The 18773-nt window shown below is 40.8% G+C and overlaps 2 protein-coding genes across 5 annotated transcripts; one reads left to right on the plus strand and one right to left on the minus strand.

Annotated features, from left to right (window-relative positions):
• Positions 1-320: 320 nt before the first annotated feature.
• Positions 321-5223, minus strand: tmem30b (transmembrane protein 30B). Its single transcript, XM_035673390.1, has 8 exons — positions 4955-5223; positions 4324-4516; positions 3889-3996; positions 3679-3786; positions 3250-3340; positions 3025-3162; positions 2514-2720; positions 321-1456 (listed from the first exon to the last, which is right to left on the minus strand). Exons 2-8 carry the CDS (start codon positions 4504-4506, stop codon positions 1278-1280), a joined length of 1014 nt encoding a protein of 337 aa, XP_035529283.1. The 5' UTR covers positions 4507-4516; positions 4955-5223; the 3' UTR covers positions 321-1277.
• A 151-nt stretch (positions 5224-5374) lies between these two features.
• Positions 5375-17727, plus strand: kdm1a (lysine (K)-specific demethylase 1a). 4 transcript variants are annotated; one of them, XM_035674184.1, is made up of 22 exons: positions 5397-5442; positions 6244-6280; positions 6890-7183; positions 7544-7712; positions 7894-8027; positions 8133-8211; positions 8324-8416; positions 8518-8624; positions 8946-9027; positions 9293-9387; positions 10268-10285; positions 10716-10858; positions 11023-11113; positions 11257-11391; positions 12909-12982; positions 13447-13558; positions 13760-13892; positions 13997-14184; positions 15258-15372; positions 15540-15667; positions 16147-16293; positions 16632-16832. In XM_035674184.1, exons 2-22 carry the CDS (start codon positions 6251-6253, stop codon positions 16830-16832), a joined length of 2568 nt encoding a protein of 855 aa, XP_035530077.1. In that variant the 5' UTR covers positions 5397-5442; positions 6244-6250. The 4 variants fall into 4 exon arrangements, with proteins under 4 accessions (XP_035530079.1, XP_035530077.1, XP_035530076.1 ...); XM_035674186.1 differs by lacking the exon at positions 6244-6280 and having other exon boundaries at positions 5375-5442; XM_035674183.1 differs by lacking the exons at positions 5397-5442; positions 6244-6280 and adding an exon at positions 5531-5777 and having other exon boundaries at positions 7547-7712.
• Positions 17728-18773: the final 1046 nt, after the last annotated feature.

The raw sequence follows: 18773 nt of genomic DNA on the forward strand, positions 1-18773 counted from the left end.
TTTTTTATTACTTCTACATATTTAAAAAAAAAAACGAAAATCTTAACATTGAGAATAAAATACTACATGGAGCCTAGGCCCCATAAAAATTTATTTAAACATTAATTAGGTTCTTCTTTTGGGGCAGATAAATGCATAATATGGTCTTAGATATTTGAGACCTCTGAATAAAGAAGTGGTTGAGGGATACAAATGCAGAAAGCCACCATTATATCCAGCATAGGCTGCTAAAAATGATAAACCATGATGATAAACATAGCATTGCTCTGTTGCTTAAAGAATATAAATGTCCTAATACGAAAGAAAGGAATGTGAAGCTATGGTTTTGATGTTTTATTAAATAAATATAAACATGAAGTAAAATCTCAGTACATAGAAGACAACATGAGCTTGCATAGTACACCAGATCCCTGAGTTTAAGAGCAATATATCCCCACAGTTTACAGCATTATTTCAAAGCTAAGCTACACATATCACACACACACACATCCAGAGTAGCTGTTTGTCCAGTTTCATGGCTTATCAAATCGTTTATGGCTTTAACATTATTACTGACCTAAAATGAGGAGCCAGCTCATTTTGTGATTATAAAAGCACAAGTTTAAGATACTTGAAGCCTGAGAGAAACAAAACAACTACATCTAAGTGTTGTAGAAAATAAACTAGACTAGCATAAATAAAGCAGAGCACACATAAGATGTAGGTCTCCTTTTGTCCAGCAGATATCAGCATGTGCACAGTGAATAGCCATTCTACTTTCACTCTACCTGGACATCCTTTAAGATTTATAGTGGAGGCTTTATCAAGGTACCAAGTATAGAGAGGCAGAATTAACATACATTATTATGAGGACATTGGTCTGGTCTTGTGAGCAACAACACTTCCCTAATGATCAATCACTCACATTTTAGATACCAACAAGAAACATCTATTACAGCTGTTCCATTAGCAGTAAATCGTAACTGACATTGCACTGTTTTTGCACATGTAACCACATTGGAAAGCATCCCACAGTGTCCACAAAGCCAGTTTCTATTTTGCAGTCAATGACGAAACTCCTTTTGTGGGAACCGCCTCACAAAACATCACGCTTCTTCTGCTCCTTGGGGGGCGACTTCATGTAACACATGATTTCAGTCCATAGTGGTGGATTCTAGCTTTGTGTGAGCACTGTACCGTGCTTTCATCATAATAAAAAAATAGAAAATAAAAAAAGGAAAATTGATAGTTGGTAGGGTAGATTAACCCCCAGCCAACCACAGTCCATGACCAGGAACTCATTCTTCCTCAGGAAACTTGAATTTAGCATAGACAATGAGCATGACTACAGACATGACAACACACAATGAACCAATCACAAGGTAGGCAATGCCCAGGAACTCATTCTTGCCACCCATCCAGGACACGTTGCTGAACACTACCTTCTTTCTCCCTTCAAAGCTCATAACAGGATAGTCTGGGGGGCAAAATGTTAAGGATACACAGCAAAAATGGAAAGAAAAACTGTATTCAGATATTATATTAAAACAGCCATGGTTTTATGGTTTAACCCATTTACTACAAACCATCAATCAAAGCACAATAGTTTTAGAAATTTCTATCATTTATCACTTAATGATAATGTAACACTGACAAAAAATGTTGACTGGATGTCCACTGTGATTGATTACATAACTGAACCAAGGGTCAGCACTGAAAATGACTACTGAAAATCAATTCACTAATTTTCAATGTGTACAGAAGAGAATAGAAAGCAGTAGCTTTGTTGTTGGGTTTGCATTGAAAATGGTAAGCAAAAATGTCCTTGTGCATATTTATATTTAGTTAGGAGACTTAAACTTGGAAACACAGTAGTATGGTGCTTCAAGCTAAAAGAAAAATGTCTTTGAAGTATTTACATAGACTTTAGGTAGATAGTCCACAAGTCAATCAATCATGAATAATCATTTGCCTAGCTCATTTACTTATACCCCCGAAAATTTGCTTGTTTTTTTTCTCCACTTCTCAAAGAGCTCCTGAGTCATTGTTTTCACTCTGCCCAGGTAAGAACAGAACCACACCCAACCGGTTAAACAAGTTAACCTAAGCTGCTGTTATTGTATCAACACCAAATTCAATGGCTGACCCCTTTAGGTAGATTTGAAGCTTTGTAAAGCTTCTAATGCGGAAGGAACCGTGTAAAACACAAATGTTCTTGTTTAAAGCACATTGATGAATTATTATCCAGACCATATGCTGGTTTAAACAAGTAAAACATGTCTTCTTCCTCATACCCAACAAACAGAAACAGTAAGAGTGTCAATGTGTTGAGAACTACTTGTTTTGGCTTTTTGGTGTCTGTTAAGCATGCATGACCAATAGCCAGATATAAATATTATACAATATCAATTTGTGTTATGGTTAAAAGATTACACAGGGTGTAAATTTCACAGTACTCATACAAACATAACCGGCCGTACCTCCAAGCACAATCCTTAAAATCATCCCAGAATCTGTAACATGTGAAAGGATACTGTAGGCAATTTGAAGGGAGTAGTTTCCAGCTGGCAGACCCTGTGCATAATCTCCGTCTGTGATTCGCCGATACAGCTTTCTGAAATCTGGCAGGGCTGCCCTCCTCATCCACACCAAGAAATCTTGATTGATGAAGCCGTTGTTAGCGGGGTCTGAGGGGTCCAACTCGTAAGCAGGCTTGGACCAATACAAGGGTTTCACAGTACCTGGAGAGTCAAACTTGTAATCAGCTATCATGATTTTTAGACATTATATTAACCATGTTATTTCACCTAAAAAAGGACCCCATGCAGCCCATTATTTACTGCACTGAACTCAATTTAAACAACTTTCGTCCACAATACCCTTCCTCCCTTCAACACAGCTCCTATACTACTTTATAAAAGCCTTGTGACCACCCAATTCATTTTAAGCATTAAGAACCGCTCAGTAAACACAAGTTATCTCCATCATAGCACTACTTAAACAGAACAGACAGCAAGTTACAGTAAATATAACTAAATTAACTACCATTGAAAGCGTTCTTCAGAGGTGTGACAGTAGGGTTTCTGTATTTGATGTTGTAGTCTGTCCACCATGCAATCCCTTTTCCATCCAAGGGCACCACCTTCTTTGCCCCATTGACGATCTGATAGAGCTCGAAAGTGTCTTTAAAAAATAAACAAGAATGAATACTAAATACTAAATAAACTTAATTCCAAATGAATTATGGTCATTTTAAACGTCCGTACATACCATTGAACAGGCTGTTTGCTACTGATCCACATGGTACAAATGGTCTGTTGTTGCTGTCATACTGGTAGGGGGCACAGGTGTCACTGGGAGACTTCAAGAGAGAAAATGGTGTTTGCATTGCTCAAAAAAAATAAACTTTGTTACAGATGGACAACGGCATGAGGTACCACCAATGCAGCTTTAAGTACTGTACATTTTTACAAAAACGTTGCCAATATGTTTGTCTAAGATGACAGCTTAGTATATTTGTACTCATCTCAGCATATCTTTAAAGTCTTTAAGTTCAAGACGTTTATTCTTGACAATAAATATCTTGAACTTAAAGTCTTTATTACATCTGAGAACATATGGATACTGTTTTTTCCTTGGAAATTTATCTTGTATGTGTGTGTGTGTGATTTCTTTCAATATCCTATATTGTTAACTCACCTTAAAGTTAGCCAGGTCTCCAGACAGCTGGTCATCATCTTTGGACACACCATACCTTCTGTAGTTCTGGAAGTAGTTGGACAAACTATAATAAAAGAACACAGGCCCCTGTAGAGGAAAACAGAATCACAAAAAGACAGACAGGGCTTAGATTCAGGAGCCCAATTCAACATAATTAACTGTTTGTGTGTGTAAAATGTGTTGTTGAACCTTAAATAGACTGTCAGTGGAGAAGGTCAGCTCGCACATACAGTTCTTGGCATTTGGATTAGAGCACTTGAAGCATGGTGAGGTTTGTTCAACTCCAGTGTAGTCCAACTGTGAAGAAGAACAAAAGGTTATTATTAATTATTGATTGCTCCAACACCTATTTCCATAGTCTGTTACTGACACCACACCTCTTTAAAGTCAAGAGTACAATATCGCTTACAAGTGATAAGTGAATGAGGAAATAGCTGAATAGGGTTTTGGACCTTATGCTATTTTCTTTCATCTCAAACTCTTAAAACAGACGGTTTTAATAAGGACTTAAGGTTTCTAGTAAACACATTATGTTATGTCTGTCTTATTATCTTTCTGTTTTGACCCATGACTCTCAGTGCAACCCCTGGGGCTGATTTGTGTGTTCGAGGATCACAGCCATACCTCCAACACTTGGATACTCTGTGAGGTGACAAAGAGAGCGACGCCAATGCCAATGAAAGCCAGGCCGATGATGACAAACCCTGGGATTACAATGCCTGCGGAGAGCATTGGCTGCCATGCCGGAAGCCTTTGCTGAGTGAAAGCAGTGTTGTCAGGCCGGTTGGCCAAGTCCTCCTTCACCATTTTCTTGGTTCTGTGGATAAATTGCTCAAATCAGCTCCTTATATGTTAGATATACTGCACTTAAAAGGTTTTATAAAGCCTAATATCCATGGCAAACATGTAGAACACTCCCTATAAAACCTAGATGAATGAGCATTTGTTTCCCCTGCAGTGACACTAAAGACTTACTCATTTCTTTTTAGGTGTAAACTCTCATTTTGAGTTAATGTAGGGTGTCTCAGACAGCAAACAGTTGATATAATTTAAAGAATATATCTCACCACAACCCCTAAAATAGGCTACCTCTTATCACACACAAAAATCTTGAAACTTAACTACCAGATACACCCAGATTAGCCGAAAGCAAAACACAGGTAAGAGGACTTTTCACTACTGTTAAAACACGCTGGTAATGGTTAAAGTGAGGCACAAATATATTAACGATTTAAATCTGGATTTTGTTACTTACCCACAGTCGGCTCAAAATGAAAAACAAGCAAAGGGAATCAACAAAACATCGGTATGCTGCGTTAACCGCAACGGAGAAGCTCTACCTTTACCTGTCCACCCCCACCTCACCTGCCCATCCTGTTCTTCTCTCAGGCTGACGTCAGGTTGTTTGCAGATCTGGGATCAGTTTTTTTGGTTTCACCACAAACTGTAAACGGAGGATAAACGGGGCGGAAACGCTTAATTCTGATCCGCAACACAATGCAACTTAAAAAAAAACGTGAAAAACAACGTTTGATTTTAAAAGCATTGGTGTATTAAAACCTACAACTAACAAACAGATAGATTGCGGTAGTTTCGAGTCTTTTTGACTGACAGTTATTTCGACCAATCGTTACGCTGAGTGGTGTCGGGTAACATTTTCGATCGACCAATCACGAAAGAGTTCATTGAAAGGAGACCTGCTACTGTGCCGTCTTTGTGTTGACATCTTCGGAGGTTTGAGAGGTAATATTAATATTTTCAATATCTAATGCGCACCTTTACTTCCCAAAACAACGTCCCCTGATGTAGGAATGTTTGCCCACAATTTTACAGCCAGTGTATCAATATAAATCCCTTTGCGAGCGATGCCGGCGCTCTCTTTTCCACCCGGTCGCACCTGCTCCTGTGTCAGTGTTGGTGCTAGCCTGCTCTCATTGTTAGCTGTGCTCGCTAACGTAGCATGGTCTTGTGTAATAACATCTGAAAGAAAACCAATCTGGACGCAGTTCCAATCTACGTTTGCAGCTACGTGTTGTGTTGCAGTGATAGCAAAGGAGCATGGTTTTATATTCACTTCGGTAGGTCGAGTATGTGCTGAATGCAAGTCGTAGTCTGGAACAAAGCTACCAAAGTTAGCTCTCTACAGCTAACTTTGGTAGCGGCCGTGCCAGTCTGCTAACGCTAGTCCATTTGGTCAGGATGGTAATTAAGGATCTACTAACGGTCTCTGCACGACAAAGGTGATTTAGGGATGTTTTGTTTAAATTAATTGATCAACCAAGCACCAGGATTTATACACGTTCAGCCTTTTTTTTTTTTTAGGTTTCCTCTTGTGGGTGTTCTTAACTTCCTTGACTAGCTCGGCTGGGTGCTGAAAAGAGCTACAATGTTATATACAATATTTGCTAAAAGGTTTTGCAAATGTTTAGCTAAATCTAAATGGATGTAATATAAAAAGGCCAACTTTTTTTCTTTCTTTTTTTTTTGTTTTGTTCAGTTGGTCCTGTTCGTAACCATATTTCTGGTTCTGTCTTCATTTCTTAGTGTTTGAATGGATATAACCAGGTGCACGGAGAAATGGGTAAAACATGACCAGATTACTGTAACCATGGAGCCCTCATTTCATAAACCATGACATTCATGCACAGCTGACGTTACTTGAATCATTCAGTGATACAGATGTGATATTATTGAGTGAAGCATCCAAGTAATACCCGAAGCCCGACAGTATTTGGTGGTTGTTAGCCTTTGTTGCAGGTGCAGTCACTGCCCCCAACAGCAAAGTGACCAGTTGACATAGGCGGGGTTAAGTTAATGTTTTTGTTTGTTTATCAAACACTTGCAAGTCATTGAGGAAATCATTTAGCATGGATTTAGTAGGTTTCACATTTGAACTGTAGTAGGTAATTTTCTGACAAATTTGAGTGATATTCTTAATTGGGAATGCCACAAAGGGCCCAAGATTTTTTTGTTTTGTTTTGTTTTTTGATTGGTTGTTCTCACAAACACAACCCCCACGTCACCATTTTTCATCTCTTCTTTTAGGAATATTTTGTAACTTTTTTTTTTCCATTATACTATTGTAAACATTCAAATTTCAACCATTTCACTTAAACATATTGTAACTTTGGGCTCTTGTGTGTTTCATTTTGATGGGTTTCATCTCATTTTTGTTCCCCCTTTTGTTCAGGAGAGGCCTCCAACATCCTCCATGATGCTGTCTAGCAAGAAGTCCGACGCTGGCTCCTCTTCCTCCTCCTCTTCGTCTAATGCAGGAGCAGCAGGAGGGGATAGGGCCCCGGTTTCTGATGCCCAGACTGGGCCGTCAGCCTCAGCTGCCGGCCTAATGGATGTAAAGAAGAAAGAGAGGTCATCCCCTAGTGGGGAACCTGGAGGAGCCCCTTTGCCTCATCAAGCAGGGCCTGGGGGGGTAGACCAAGACTCAGCAGAAGTTCGCAGAACGAGTCGTCGCAAGCGAGCAAAAGTAAACATTTTAGGGTTCTGCCTCCTCCCTGTATACTCAGGGGGGAGATGATGCTGCCAAAAATGATGAGTGGAAATTGAAATAAAAATGTCACTATATTTGATGACCATCTGTTTAATTTAAAGGCTCAATACATGTACATATTTCTCTTTATCTTGGTCATAGGTTCTTACTGGCACGTGGGCCCCAGTGAAAATTAGAAACGGAAGTAATTTATAATTGTCTTTTCAGCGTGATGTTCATGATATTTGTTTCTTACTCCCAGGACGTTTTTGGCACATTTAAGTGATGTGGGAGCAGTCCAACTAACCCGAACTTGCAATGCTGGTTTTAATGATGCTTTTATTGTGCCTACTGTTGCAGGTGGAGTACCGCGAGATGGACGAGAGCCTGGCCAATCTGTCGGAAGACGAATATTACTCTGAGGAGGAGAGGAATGCCAAGGCAGAGAAAGAGAGGAAGCAGGTCATCCCCCCACCACCTCCACCAGTAGAGGAAGAGAATGACAGTGAACCAGAAGAACCATCTGGTGAGTTTGAAACTCGATGCATCATATCAAAGCAATCACTTTATTTAAGTAAAAGCTTTCACAGAAAGTTTTACCTGTTTGATTTCAATTTGGAACTCATAGCACATAAATGCTCTTTCTTTTAGTCCTAAACATTACTTAGTGCTGTTATTATAGTAGTGAAATGTATGTTAATTTTTAGGTGTGGAAGGAGCTGCTTTTCAGAGCCGTCTTCCGCATGACCGTATGACATCCCAGGAGGCTGCCTGCTTCCCTGACATCATCAGTGGTCCGCAGCAGACTCAGAAGGTCTTCCTCTACATCCGCAACCGTACAGTAAGTGCCATTGTAAATGCATTACGTTGTGTTCAAAACAGACTATGGGATCGTTGTTGTAAACATTTGTACTACTGTATCTTAATTCACATTAACCTCGTCCAGCTCCAACTGTGGCTGGACAACCCTAAGATCCAGCTAACCTTTGAGGCCACAGCACAGCAGCTTGAAGCGCCATACAACAGTGAGACATTAAATTAAACATTTTAATTTTGTTTGTCTTCATTTTAATTTCTTTATTTATTTCAAGAAGATTGCATGAGTTGAGATTTGATGTGCTTTTGTTCTCTTTTTAGGTGATGCTGTGCTGGTCCACAGGATACACAGCTACTTAGAAAGACACGGTCTCATTAACTTTGGCATTTACAAGAGGGTCAAGCCTTTACCAAGTGAGTTCAGTTCATTCATTGCACCGATAAAATAACACCAGTCATTAGCCAGATAGCCAGTAATGATACACAGTTAATACACTCCCTGATTGCTGTTGCAGCTAAGAAGACCGGGAAGGTTATAGTCATTGGCGGAGGTGTGTCTGGCCTAGCTGCAGCCAGGCAGCTGCAAAGCTTTGGGATGGATGTGACAGTATTGGAAGCCAGGGTAGGTCACCAATAAGGTTTTTATTATTCTGTTGTTTCAGCTTGTTGTTTTTGTCACCTGTTCTTAACCAGCCATTGGTTTAAATCATTTAATGAATTGAAAACTTTAACTGTATTATATATTAATATAATTATAATAAAGAACACTGTGAGATAAGTGCCTCCATCTATACACTATTATAATACAATATGGTTTACATACAGTTTTCTAAAGGTTTAGATAATAACCAATAAAGTGACAGAAACTTGCTGTTTTTCCTTTTTTAAGTTTATAATTGAAATGTTGCACTAAAAAAATTTTTACTTAATATTTTTTATTCAGGACCGTGTTGGAGGCAGAGTGGCCACATTCAGGAAGGGCAACTATGTTGCAGATTTGGGGGCCATGGTGGTGACGGGGCTGGGTAAGATTCAGATCCAGTTTTTTATGTGAATACTGAAGTCAGTCACAACATTAACTCCGTAGCTTGTGTAATGTATGATTAGATAGAAAACTCACACGTGCACTTAATGCTCAGTGACTACTTTGAGGCTTTTGTTTTTAACAAAGTCAGGTTATAGTCTTCTCAAAGAGATTCTACAGTTACTAAAATCTACCTGTAGAGGGTGTTATTGTCCATGTTTATGTTGTGTCATCAATTGTGTGTATGTGTTTTTGTTCTTGTTCAGGAGGGAATCCCATGGCAGTGATCAGTAAGCAGGTTAACATGGAGCTGGCCAAGATCAAACAGAAGTGTCCACTGTATGAAGCCAATGGCCAGGCTGTGAGTATAATGGAATATATTAATCAGTAAACTGAGTTGCCTCTCGTCTATTGTCCTGGCACAGCCAAGATCCCCCTCATTTTAAACCAGTATAGTATAATCTTGTGATACCTTACGAGTGAACAGATATTTGAAGTAGTTGCTTTGTTTTTAAAAGTCCCAGGTGGTACACATGATAAGAGGGCAATGACGGCATAGGCATACATGTACAAAAATATCTGCATGCTTCAGTCATTCTGAAGTAGCTCCAGCTGCATTAGATACGTGTATCCAAATGACATTTTTAAAACCAGGACCTTGTGTTGTTTACTTCCTTTAACAGAAGATGTTTATGAATGCACAAGAGTTCCCTCTTGGCATAGAAGTTCTCTCTCTGGGTTTTATAGCTGTTCTCCAAGCCTGTTGTTGTCCCGAGGCAGGGATCTGGCCTTCAGTGAGCCACAAAAACACAATGAGTGGTGGATTCATTTAACTGCTTACCCTTGCGTGTCATCAGCAACAGCTCCCAGTTACTTTCAGACCAGAGGAGACCAGAAAACAGATATAGCTTAATGTAATTAGGCTGGAAATAAACTGTGTTTTTCCCTCTCATTTTTGTTCTGTCTGTCAAGTGGCAGCAACAGTAGTAGGATGTTTAGGTTCATGTTCAGGGCACTTCCACTGAAGTAGAGACTAGCCAGCAGGGCTCTTGAAGCATCCACATCATGTGTAACTGGTTTCCTTTTCCACAGGAAAAGGCAAATTAAATGTACATGTTTTACTTTTGTGCAAATCTGTTTGAGGTTAAAGTTGTGTTTACTAAATATGTTCTCTCCTCCTCCCACATCCCCTCGTGTCTCCTCAACCCCTTCCATGTTCATCTTTTGGTGAACTTCTAAAGGGAGAACGGTGCACAAGCGTATGTATTAGTTTATTTACTATACAACATTCCTTACCCAATTTTAAAACTCTTTTTCAAGTCAACATTTCAGGTTTCAGCTACTTTGTGTAACTCACAATTTGTCATCCATGCAAGAGAGAAAGTCTTAAAGAACAGGAATTATAAAACCTTATTTGCCTTTTTTTTTTAAATTAAAGTTGGTTTCATTGTTAATATGTAGGACAGTTCTGTTTAAATATGAGAAGTCTTCTCAGAAGTTGCAAACAACAATACAATATAAACTATACCTGTTATCATACTTTGCGTGTCTTTAGCTTTAGCTGAGTCTGGCATGCTTTTCCTACTGTTCATTGTTCTATAAATGCCATCACTACTGTCATTACTGTGACTGATGGTTCATGGTCCTTGTTGTATATGTGTGTGTGTGTGTGTGTGTGTGTGTGTCCAGGTGCCAAAAGAAAAAGATGAGATGGTGGAGCAGGAGTTCAACAGATTGCTGGAGGCCACCTCCTACCTCAGCCACCAGCTGGACTTTAACTTCCTCAACAACAAACCTGTTTCTCTGGGACAGGCCCTGGAAGTGGTCATACAGTGAGTATGATGCACACTACATGAGCTCACACACAGGAGATGATGACAGATGTGTCTTGCACATGTGTACCAGGAGAATAGATGTATACAGATACACATATAAAAAACTCCTAATCTTGTTTCTGTGTGTTTCTGTGTGTGTGTGTGTGTGTGTGTGTGTGCAGGCTGCAGGAGAAGCATGTAAAAGACGAGCAGATAGAACACTGGAAGAAAATTGTAAAAACTCAGGAAGATCTCAGGGATCTTCTCAACAAGGTGAAGTTTTTCTCGAGGGCAGCAGTAGTCCTAAAGATATTCAAATTCTAATTTATAAAATGCTTCCTGTTTCTATTTCATTTCATCCACCATCATCTTATTACTTCCTTCCTCTCCTTCTCCTTTTTATTTGACCTTTTTAGATGGTGACCACTAAGGAACGGGTTAAGGAGCTCCATCAGCAGTATAAAGAGGCCAGTGAAGTCAAACCACCCAGAGATATCACAGCTGAGTTCCTGGTGAAGAGCAAGCACCGCGACCTCACCGCGCTCTGCAAAGTGAGCTCAAACTGTATTTTTAAAAAAGAAAGAGAAATGCCATCATCAAAAAGCTGAAAAAGAAAGTTACAATAGAAATCTCCTTACACTTCCTACAGATATTTACAAGCTGGGAGCAGTTATCCAGACTGGTTGTTGTCCAGAACAGATTCTTATGTGACACTTTCATTACTTCTTCAGATCTTTTGAAGCAGGCAGAAATCAGGCTGCAAGACTTAAAATACTTTAGTCAAAGCAGTTATGTTTCAAAGCTAACTATTTCCAACTGTGTTTGTGGTGGTATGGGCATTACATAGTGTCTGTGTTTTCACCGGCCGTAATTTGAACTACTTTGAAGCAATATTACATTTCCTGGGTTGATTATTAGCTGTACCTGCGGGTTAGAAGGCCAACCCCAACAATCTGCAGGAGAGAAACTTTGTATTCTTTTTTTTTCTTCTGAAGAATGACAACAAGCTTAACATTTGTAACTGTATTGTAATGCTAAAGTACTAACATGTAAAATGGACATTTATGGACCACTAGGTCAGGGTGGATGCCTCACAGAATTTGAATGCCGTGCTTTCCAAGTAAACCAGACAGGCCTGTGTTTAAGTGGTTTAATGCCTCGGTAGGATGTATTATTAGAGTGAGTGCTGCTGTTGTATTTTTGGTTCAGATAAATCACCTCACTACTGCTATGTGTGTATTTTAGAAGGAGGTTTTAGTTGGTTTAAACACAGCTGGTGTCTGAACTGCATTTGTCTGCTACTCATCCGCTGTCTGAGAAACCACTTCAAGGCCCTGAATCACAGTCTGATTGTCTTTATGTCTGCGGATGTACACACAGTTTCAGCAAGACAGAATGAGCATTTAGTAGAGCGTGTGTGTGTGCGCGCTCATGACATGCATGACTAAACCATATATCATGATTTTAAGGGCAGTGAGAAGGACGGCTGTGTATATTTTCCGGTATTCTTTCCATTTTAGAATTTTCCCAGGTCAGCCAGATAGTTTGGAGGCGTCATTAGGGCGTTTGACTCAGTGTAGCTGTGTCCAGGGGCCTCGCATGGTAGGTGGTATTACCAGACTCTGCACTGCTGCTGTAGTTGGTTCTGTTGTGGTGAACTGATGAACAGGTTGAGTCAGCCCTTCAGGACTGTCAAGACTGCTTGTCCTTTTCTACATGACCTGAAACCCTCTGGGTGTGTACCTTGTGTCTACACACACAACACATGCACGCAACACACACCTAATTACACACCTAATTAAACACCAGATTCTAAAGTCTGACAGCAGTTCAGTTCAATGTGAAATATCATTTTTAAGTATTAGCTGTAGTAATTTTAAGTGCACATTTGGAAAATATTTGCACATTAATAATATTGCAACATTAAAATAAATCAGTCAGTTGTAGTTGGAAATTGTCAAGGCGTTGATGTAATACGTTGGAAGTGTAACAAAACGGTTTTCTCATTAAGTTTTAGTTCATTAGTTTTAATCTCTTTTTTTTTTTTTCCCCTGATACTCCTGTGTAGGAGTATGATGAGTTGGTGGAGCTGCAGGTCAAGCTGGAGGAGAAGCTGCAGGAGCTGGAGGCCAATCCGCCGAGGTAAGCAATACTTTTTCATTTATTTTATCTCCTCAACTGCAACTCCTCTTCTTATTTGGTATCATATCATTTAAACAACTCACCATATGTTAACCAGAATGGAATAAAGCTTGTCTCTTTATTTGTTCACTCACATTTTCTTAGCATGCAAATGATTTTCTTTAATGGTTATTTTCGCACTTCATTTGATCACAATTGAAAAACTGCACTCTAGACCTTCACAGTCACGTTACACCATAATATACATTTGTGGTCGTATTGGGTCATCTCTAACATTTTTTTTTCCTCTTTCGCTAACCGTTGCTGTGCTCCTAAGCCCCAGGTGTTCAATATGTATTATTACATTAACACTAGTTTGAGTTAAGCTTTTTTCAGCTTATGCATGAGTAAACATGTCCCTCTGGTTTCTGAGTAGCTGTCAGTATACATCAACCTGTCTCTTTCCTTCCCTTCTTTTCCCACAGTGATGTTTACCTGTCATCCAGGGATCGGCAGATCCTAGACTGGCACTTTGCCAACTTGGAGTTTGCCAATGCTACGCCCCTCTCCACCCTTTCTCTCAAGCATTGGGATCAGGTATATACATGTACCCATTCTGAAATGTCATAACTGTGTAGTCCTCACAATGGCCTTGCATTGCAAACATCCTCAGGCCTCTTACAATCCCAAGTGCATGCCTAATAGGTTATTGCTTGTTCAACTATGAGATACTCCTGTTTTATTACATTAGGATGTTCATTGTGCTGCTGGGATGACATGTTGTTAATTTATGCACAGGATGATGACTTTGAGTTCACTGGCAGCCATCTGACAGTAAGAAATGGTTACTCTTGTGTTCCTGTGGCCCTGGCTGAAGGCTTGGACATCAAACTAAACACAGCAGTGCGGCAGGTCCGCTATACAGCGTCTGGTACGTACGCAAGACCGTGTGAGAGGTCACAAGTTCCACTATGGATTTCATAATTCAAGGTTGATATGGATGTTAATCATGTCACTCATCTGTTCATTCTCTAGGCTGTGAGGTGATAGCTGTCAATACTCGCTCCACGACCCAGACCTTTATATACAAGTGTGATGCTGTGCTGTGCACTCTCCCTCTGGGTGTGTTGAAACAGCAGCCTCCAGCTGTGCAGTTTGTTCCCCCGCTGCCTGAGTGGAAGACGTCTGCTATACAAAGGATGGGCTTCGGCAACCTCAACAAGGTTGTACTTATAAACAAGCATATAGCTTCCTTCCTTCTATCCTGATATCCTTAACCAGTTAACAGTATAAAATAATGTTTGATATAGTTAAGATGGCCCTGAGTAGTCTGATATCGAAGTGGGAGGCCAGAGAGAACACTATGCAGGCTAATGTGTGCCAAGTGTGATCTGCTGCATTTTGTCCAGACCAGTGCAAAATCTGAGAATGAGTCATCATGTTTAAGTCACAGTTGAAGTTCGGTTTTCAATTATTGTAGCGTGTTTCTGGCAGGACTGACTGTCGGGTTCCTTAGGGAGACCTCCTGCTACTGTTTCTGCTGCAGTGTCCTTCTGCTAGCAACATGCCCTTCAGTGGTAGAGGCCCAAAAAAACAATGAGTATTCAGAATTTGATTGTGTTCCTTGCAGGTTCATATATCATTGTCAAAATCGGCAGCATCCTGCATGAACAGATACCCCCCCACATCCTCCTCCTCCCTGTAGTTTTTCCCAAGATAAATCACAATAGGAATTGGTACCAGGCTCAGACGACACGGAATCCCCTCCTTCCTCTAAACTTCATATGATCACATATGACATACATTTATTTATCCTGGGTACAGACCTGGGTATAGATGTTGGTTGGGGAGTTGGATCAAAAAGGTGGCATGGACAATGTGTTTCCTAAGGACAGGAGGGGAGAGGCAGTCAGAGCATGGTGGCGTGCGAATGAAAGATGCTTTTTGCCAGCGTGTTAGCAATCCGATCAGAGTGCTCATTCTGCGTCACTCCTGACCCGCTGCTCTCTCCCTTGCACTCTCTCTGTTGCTGAGCATCATCTGCGGCAGAGTAGTTTATCTCCTAATTCTACTGCAGCACAGAAAAGAATACTGCATTATTATGCAATCTGAGCTGCTACTAATGCCAGATCCCCAGCAGAGGGCGCTCTACCATTCACACATTTATAACTATGAAGAGCTGGTAGTGAATGTGCTGAGCCTGCGATGTACTTCACAGGCAGTTGAGCTTTTAATTAAAATAAGCACTGTGATTGTCATGTGCCTGTTTTTATTTTGTGCTCCTCCCTGTTTGTAGGTGGTGTTGTGTTTTGACCGTGTGTTCTGGGATCCCAGCGTCAACCTGTTCGGTCACGTCGGCTCCACCACAGCAAGTCGGGGCGAACTCTTCCTCTTCTGGAACCTCTATAAAGGTGACAAGAGGTCCCTTTTTAGTTTCAGTTTGATGCAGAGTGATATAGTATTGAGATGTATTTCCTGTGAGAGAGAGAGATAGATAGATAGATAGATAGGCCCTTTGATCCTCAAATGCATCCATAAAAAAAAGGCTCTAACAAATTATGCCTTTTTCTCTTTTCAGCCCCAATCCTACTCGCCCTGATGGCTGGCGAGGCCGCCGGCATCATGGAGAACATCAGTGATGACGTGATTGTCGGACGCTGCCTGGCCATTCTCAAAGGAATATTTGGAAGCAGCGCTGTACCACAGGTTTGTGCTTCAAGACTCTCACATGTGTATTTTCAGTACATCAATGTTCAGTATGACGTGTTAATCAGTCTTTCTTCACTTTCACCACAGTCCACATAATTGGGCTGTTTTGCTCACATACAACTTCATTATTGTTGTTTACAGTAAAGTAGTGTTGGGTTATATTTTTTTAAGCTCCGTCATTAGCGTTTTCTCTTGTTTTTCCACTACTTTAAGTGGAATGTCAAATTCGTTCCTGAATCGACCCCCATAACCAGCACAACTTTACACAGCGAGCACATGTGAAAGGCACTCATAAGTGGAGTCATATCCAAACCACCGCTCATTATAAATCATTTGCTTATGGTTTCAAATGGGATAAAATCATATGCATGGAGGCCAGCGTTTGGAACGGTTTGCCATCCAGCTGTTTACAGGTCCCTCCAATATCATCATGGAAACTCCTAAAAACTATGTGTTGTTGTTTGTTGTCATGGCAGCCAAAGGAAACTGTGGTCACTCGTTGGCGTGCAGACCCCTGGGCGCGGGGCTCCTACTCGTACGTTGCAGCAGGTTCTTCGGGTAACGACTATGACCTCATGGCGCAACCCATCACGCCCGGCCCCGCTATACCGGGAGCTTCACAGGTAAGCACACGAACACTGAAGAAGTTTGGGTTTGGTGAGAATGGGAGTTTATGTGTGTGTGAGAAAGCGAGGGAGAGAAGGCATCCCAACCCTGACCACAATATTTAACCAAACCAAAGCAGAGCAGTTTATTCCCCACACAGATGTTTTTTGGGCTGTTTTGATGTTGGCATGCTGATTGATGTGAACAAGTCATATTTATGCGTTGCCTGATGAGTTCTGGCAGTTTACTACCACACTTTTCCCTCTCTCATCAATCCCTTATTTTCTTTTATTCCTTCTTATGTCGGGACAATCCGACATCGATCTCAATGTGGTTTTTCTTTCCCCCCCCTCAGCCCGTCCCTCGTCTCTTTTTCTCTGGGGAGCACACGATCAGGAATTACCCGGCTACAGTCCACGGCGCCCTGCTCAGCGGTCTCCGCGAGGCCGGACGCATTGCAGATCAGTTCCTGGGTGCCATGTACACACTTCCCCGGCAGGCCACTCCCACTGCCGCCAGCAACCCTCAGCAGGCTCAGCCCACCCCCAGTGTCTGAAATTGCCTCCACTAGTTCCTGCCAACTCCAGACTCTCAAACCAACAGCAATTATTTTATTTTTTTTTGATAAAATACAAAAGTCTACTCATAAACTGTTGGTGTTTCTGTATGTGAAAGATCTTGGAAGTCACAGACACAACTTTGCATCTTTGCCTTTACTCAAGTAATGACACTTTGAAGATGTATCTTCGGGCTTTGCGTATGATGTGAAATAGAATCTTTAACTGGAACATTTCCGTTCCTCAGATTTTTTGTGGGATGTTTGTGACTGTACACATTTCCAGCAAAATATGAAAACAGATGTAACCTACTACAAAGACTCGGTTTAAGAATGAGGAATGAGTCTCAATTTTGTTACATACTAATGTAATAACTCATCTAAGACTTTATAAATGTGATTTCCCAGTCTTAAAAACAGAAGCATGGCATTACGTGAGGTACTCGGAGTGATTCAGTATATTTGATTCCTTGTGGAGCATGTTTGCAAAACTCAACATCTATTTATGTGCCCTGTCTAAATACTAAACGTACACACAACCTAGAACCAGATATCATATAAGACAGATGACCAGCTCGGTAGCACAGTAACAATCTACAAAAACTGTCCTGCTGATCTAAGCAAAAGACATTTCCCTCTGGTGTCATTCCAGGGGCCTCGTCTCGGTTGTCTTAAAACACTGCTGTGTACTGTAGCCGTATGCCTCCTAAATTTACTTTGTCATTTAGGTTGCAGAGTGTAGTGAAAATAGTTTGTTTTAAAAGCTAAAAAGATGGATATGTTGAAAGAATTGTGAATGTTTTTGTTTCCATAGCAGTTTAAGTATTTTATTATGGTTATCATCACATACTTTTTTATATTGTTAATTGTTTTGTTATTAAAAGAAGACAGAAATTGCATCAGTGTGTTTCTTGTTGGAAAGTGTAACAAGGTTGAGAAAGGTGTGTGTGTGTGTGTGTGTGTGTGTGTGTTCAGAACAAAGTGCTTCCTGTCCTGCTATGACCTGCAGATGTGTAGTTTTTGTACTTGAACATGCATGTACGAACGTAACATGGCTGCTTCTAATTTGACCCTCCAGTGACCCTCCCTCATTGCAGGTCTGGCTGCTTCCGTGTGTGTGTGTGTGTGTGTGTGTGTGTCAGTGTGTCAGTGTTAGTGTTAGTGTGTGAGAGAGGTAGAAATGAGGGTCCCTGGCAGCAGCTCCACGTAGTGGGGGATCTGATGAATGAGGGGGAGATTAAAATGGTCAACCATGAGCTATGAGCTTTTCTGTGGAGTTGTATTTCAGGGCTCTGTGCCCCTCTGTTTCCATGCACTCTTGAGCGTCACGGGCCTTGTTTTCCCCCAGAGATGCGGTTATTATTATCGTGACCAAAGGAGATGTTTGATGTAACAACAGTAATTTGAGCTGGGGTTTTGGACTGCAGCACTCGGGTATTTTCACCTCTCTGGTAAACCATAGGCTCAGAGCAGTGTGTAACTGTTGACTGGTGAGGTTATTTTTCATAATGGCCTCGAGCCCACATCAACTGATTACTTGATAGAAAGGCAAAGATACAGAAAGTCAGATAGCTGGTTATAAAAATCCTCTGGAAGAGAGACCACAGCGTGTCTGAACACATCTCCTGTGATTCATAGGTGTGGGGTGGAATGTACACTTACACAGGTACAAACACCTCCCACATGCTGTTATGTGAATCATGATCATCCACAATAATAAAATATTAGATGAATCATGAAATGATTGTACAACTGTTTCAGTATTTTTAGCCATTGTAGCAGAATGACTCAATGGCTATTTGATGGATTCCCATGATGTACAAACATTCAGACTCCCATGAGAATTAATCCTTCTGGTGATCCCCTGACTTTTCCACCATGAGGTTGACATTTTTGGTTTTGAGTAAAATGTCTTAACTGAACAACCTCATGATGAGCTCT

The sequence above is a fragment of the Morone saxatilis genome, unplaced genomic scaffold (assembly GCF_004916995.1).
Source record: "Morone saxatilis isolate NCDOM2014 unplaced genomic scaffold, NCSU_SB_2.0 Contig3, whole genome shotgun sequence".
NCBI classification, from domain to species: Eukaryota; Metazoa; Chordata; class Actinopteri; family Moronidae; genus Morone; species Morone saxatilis.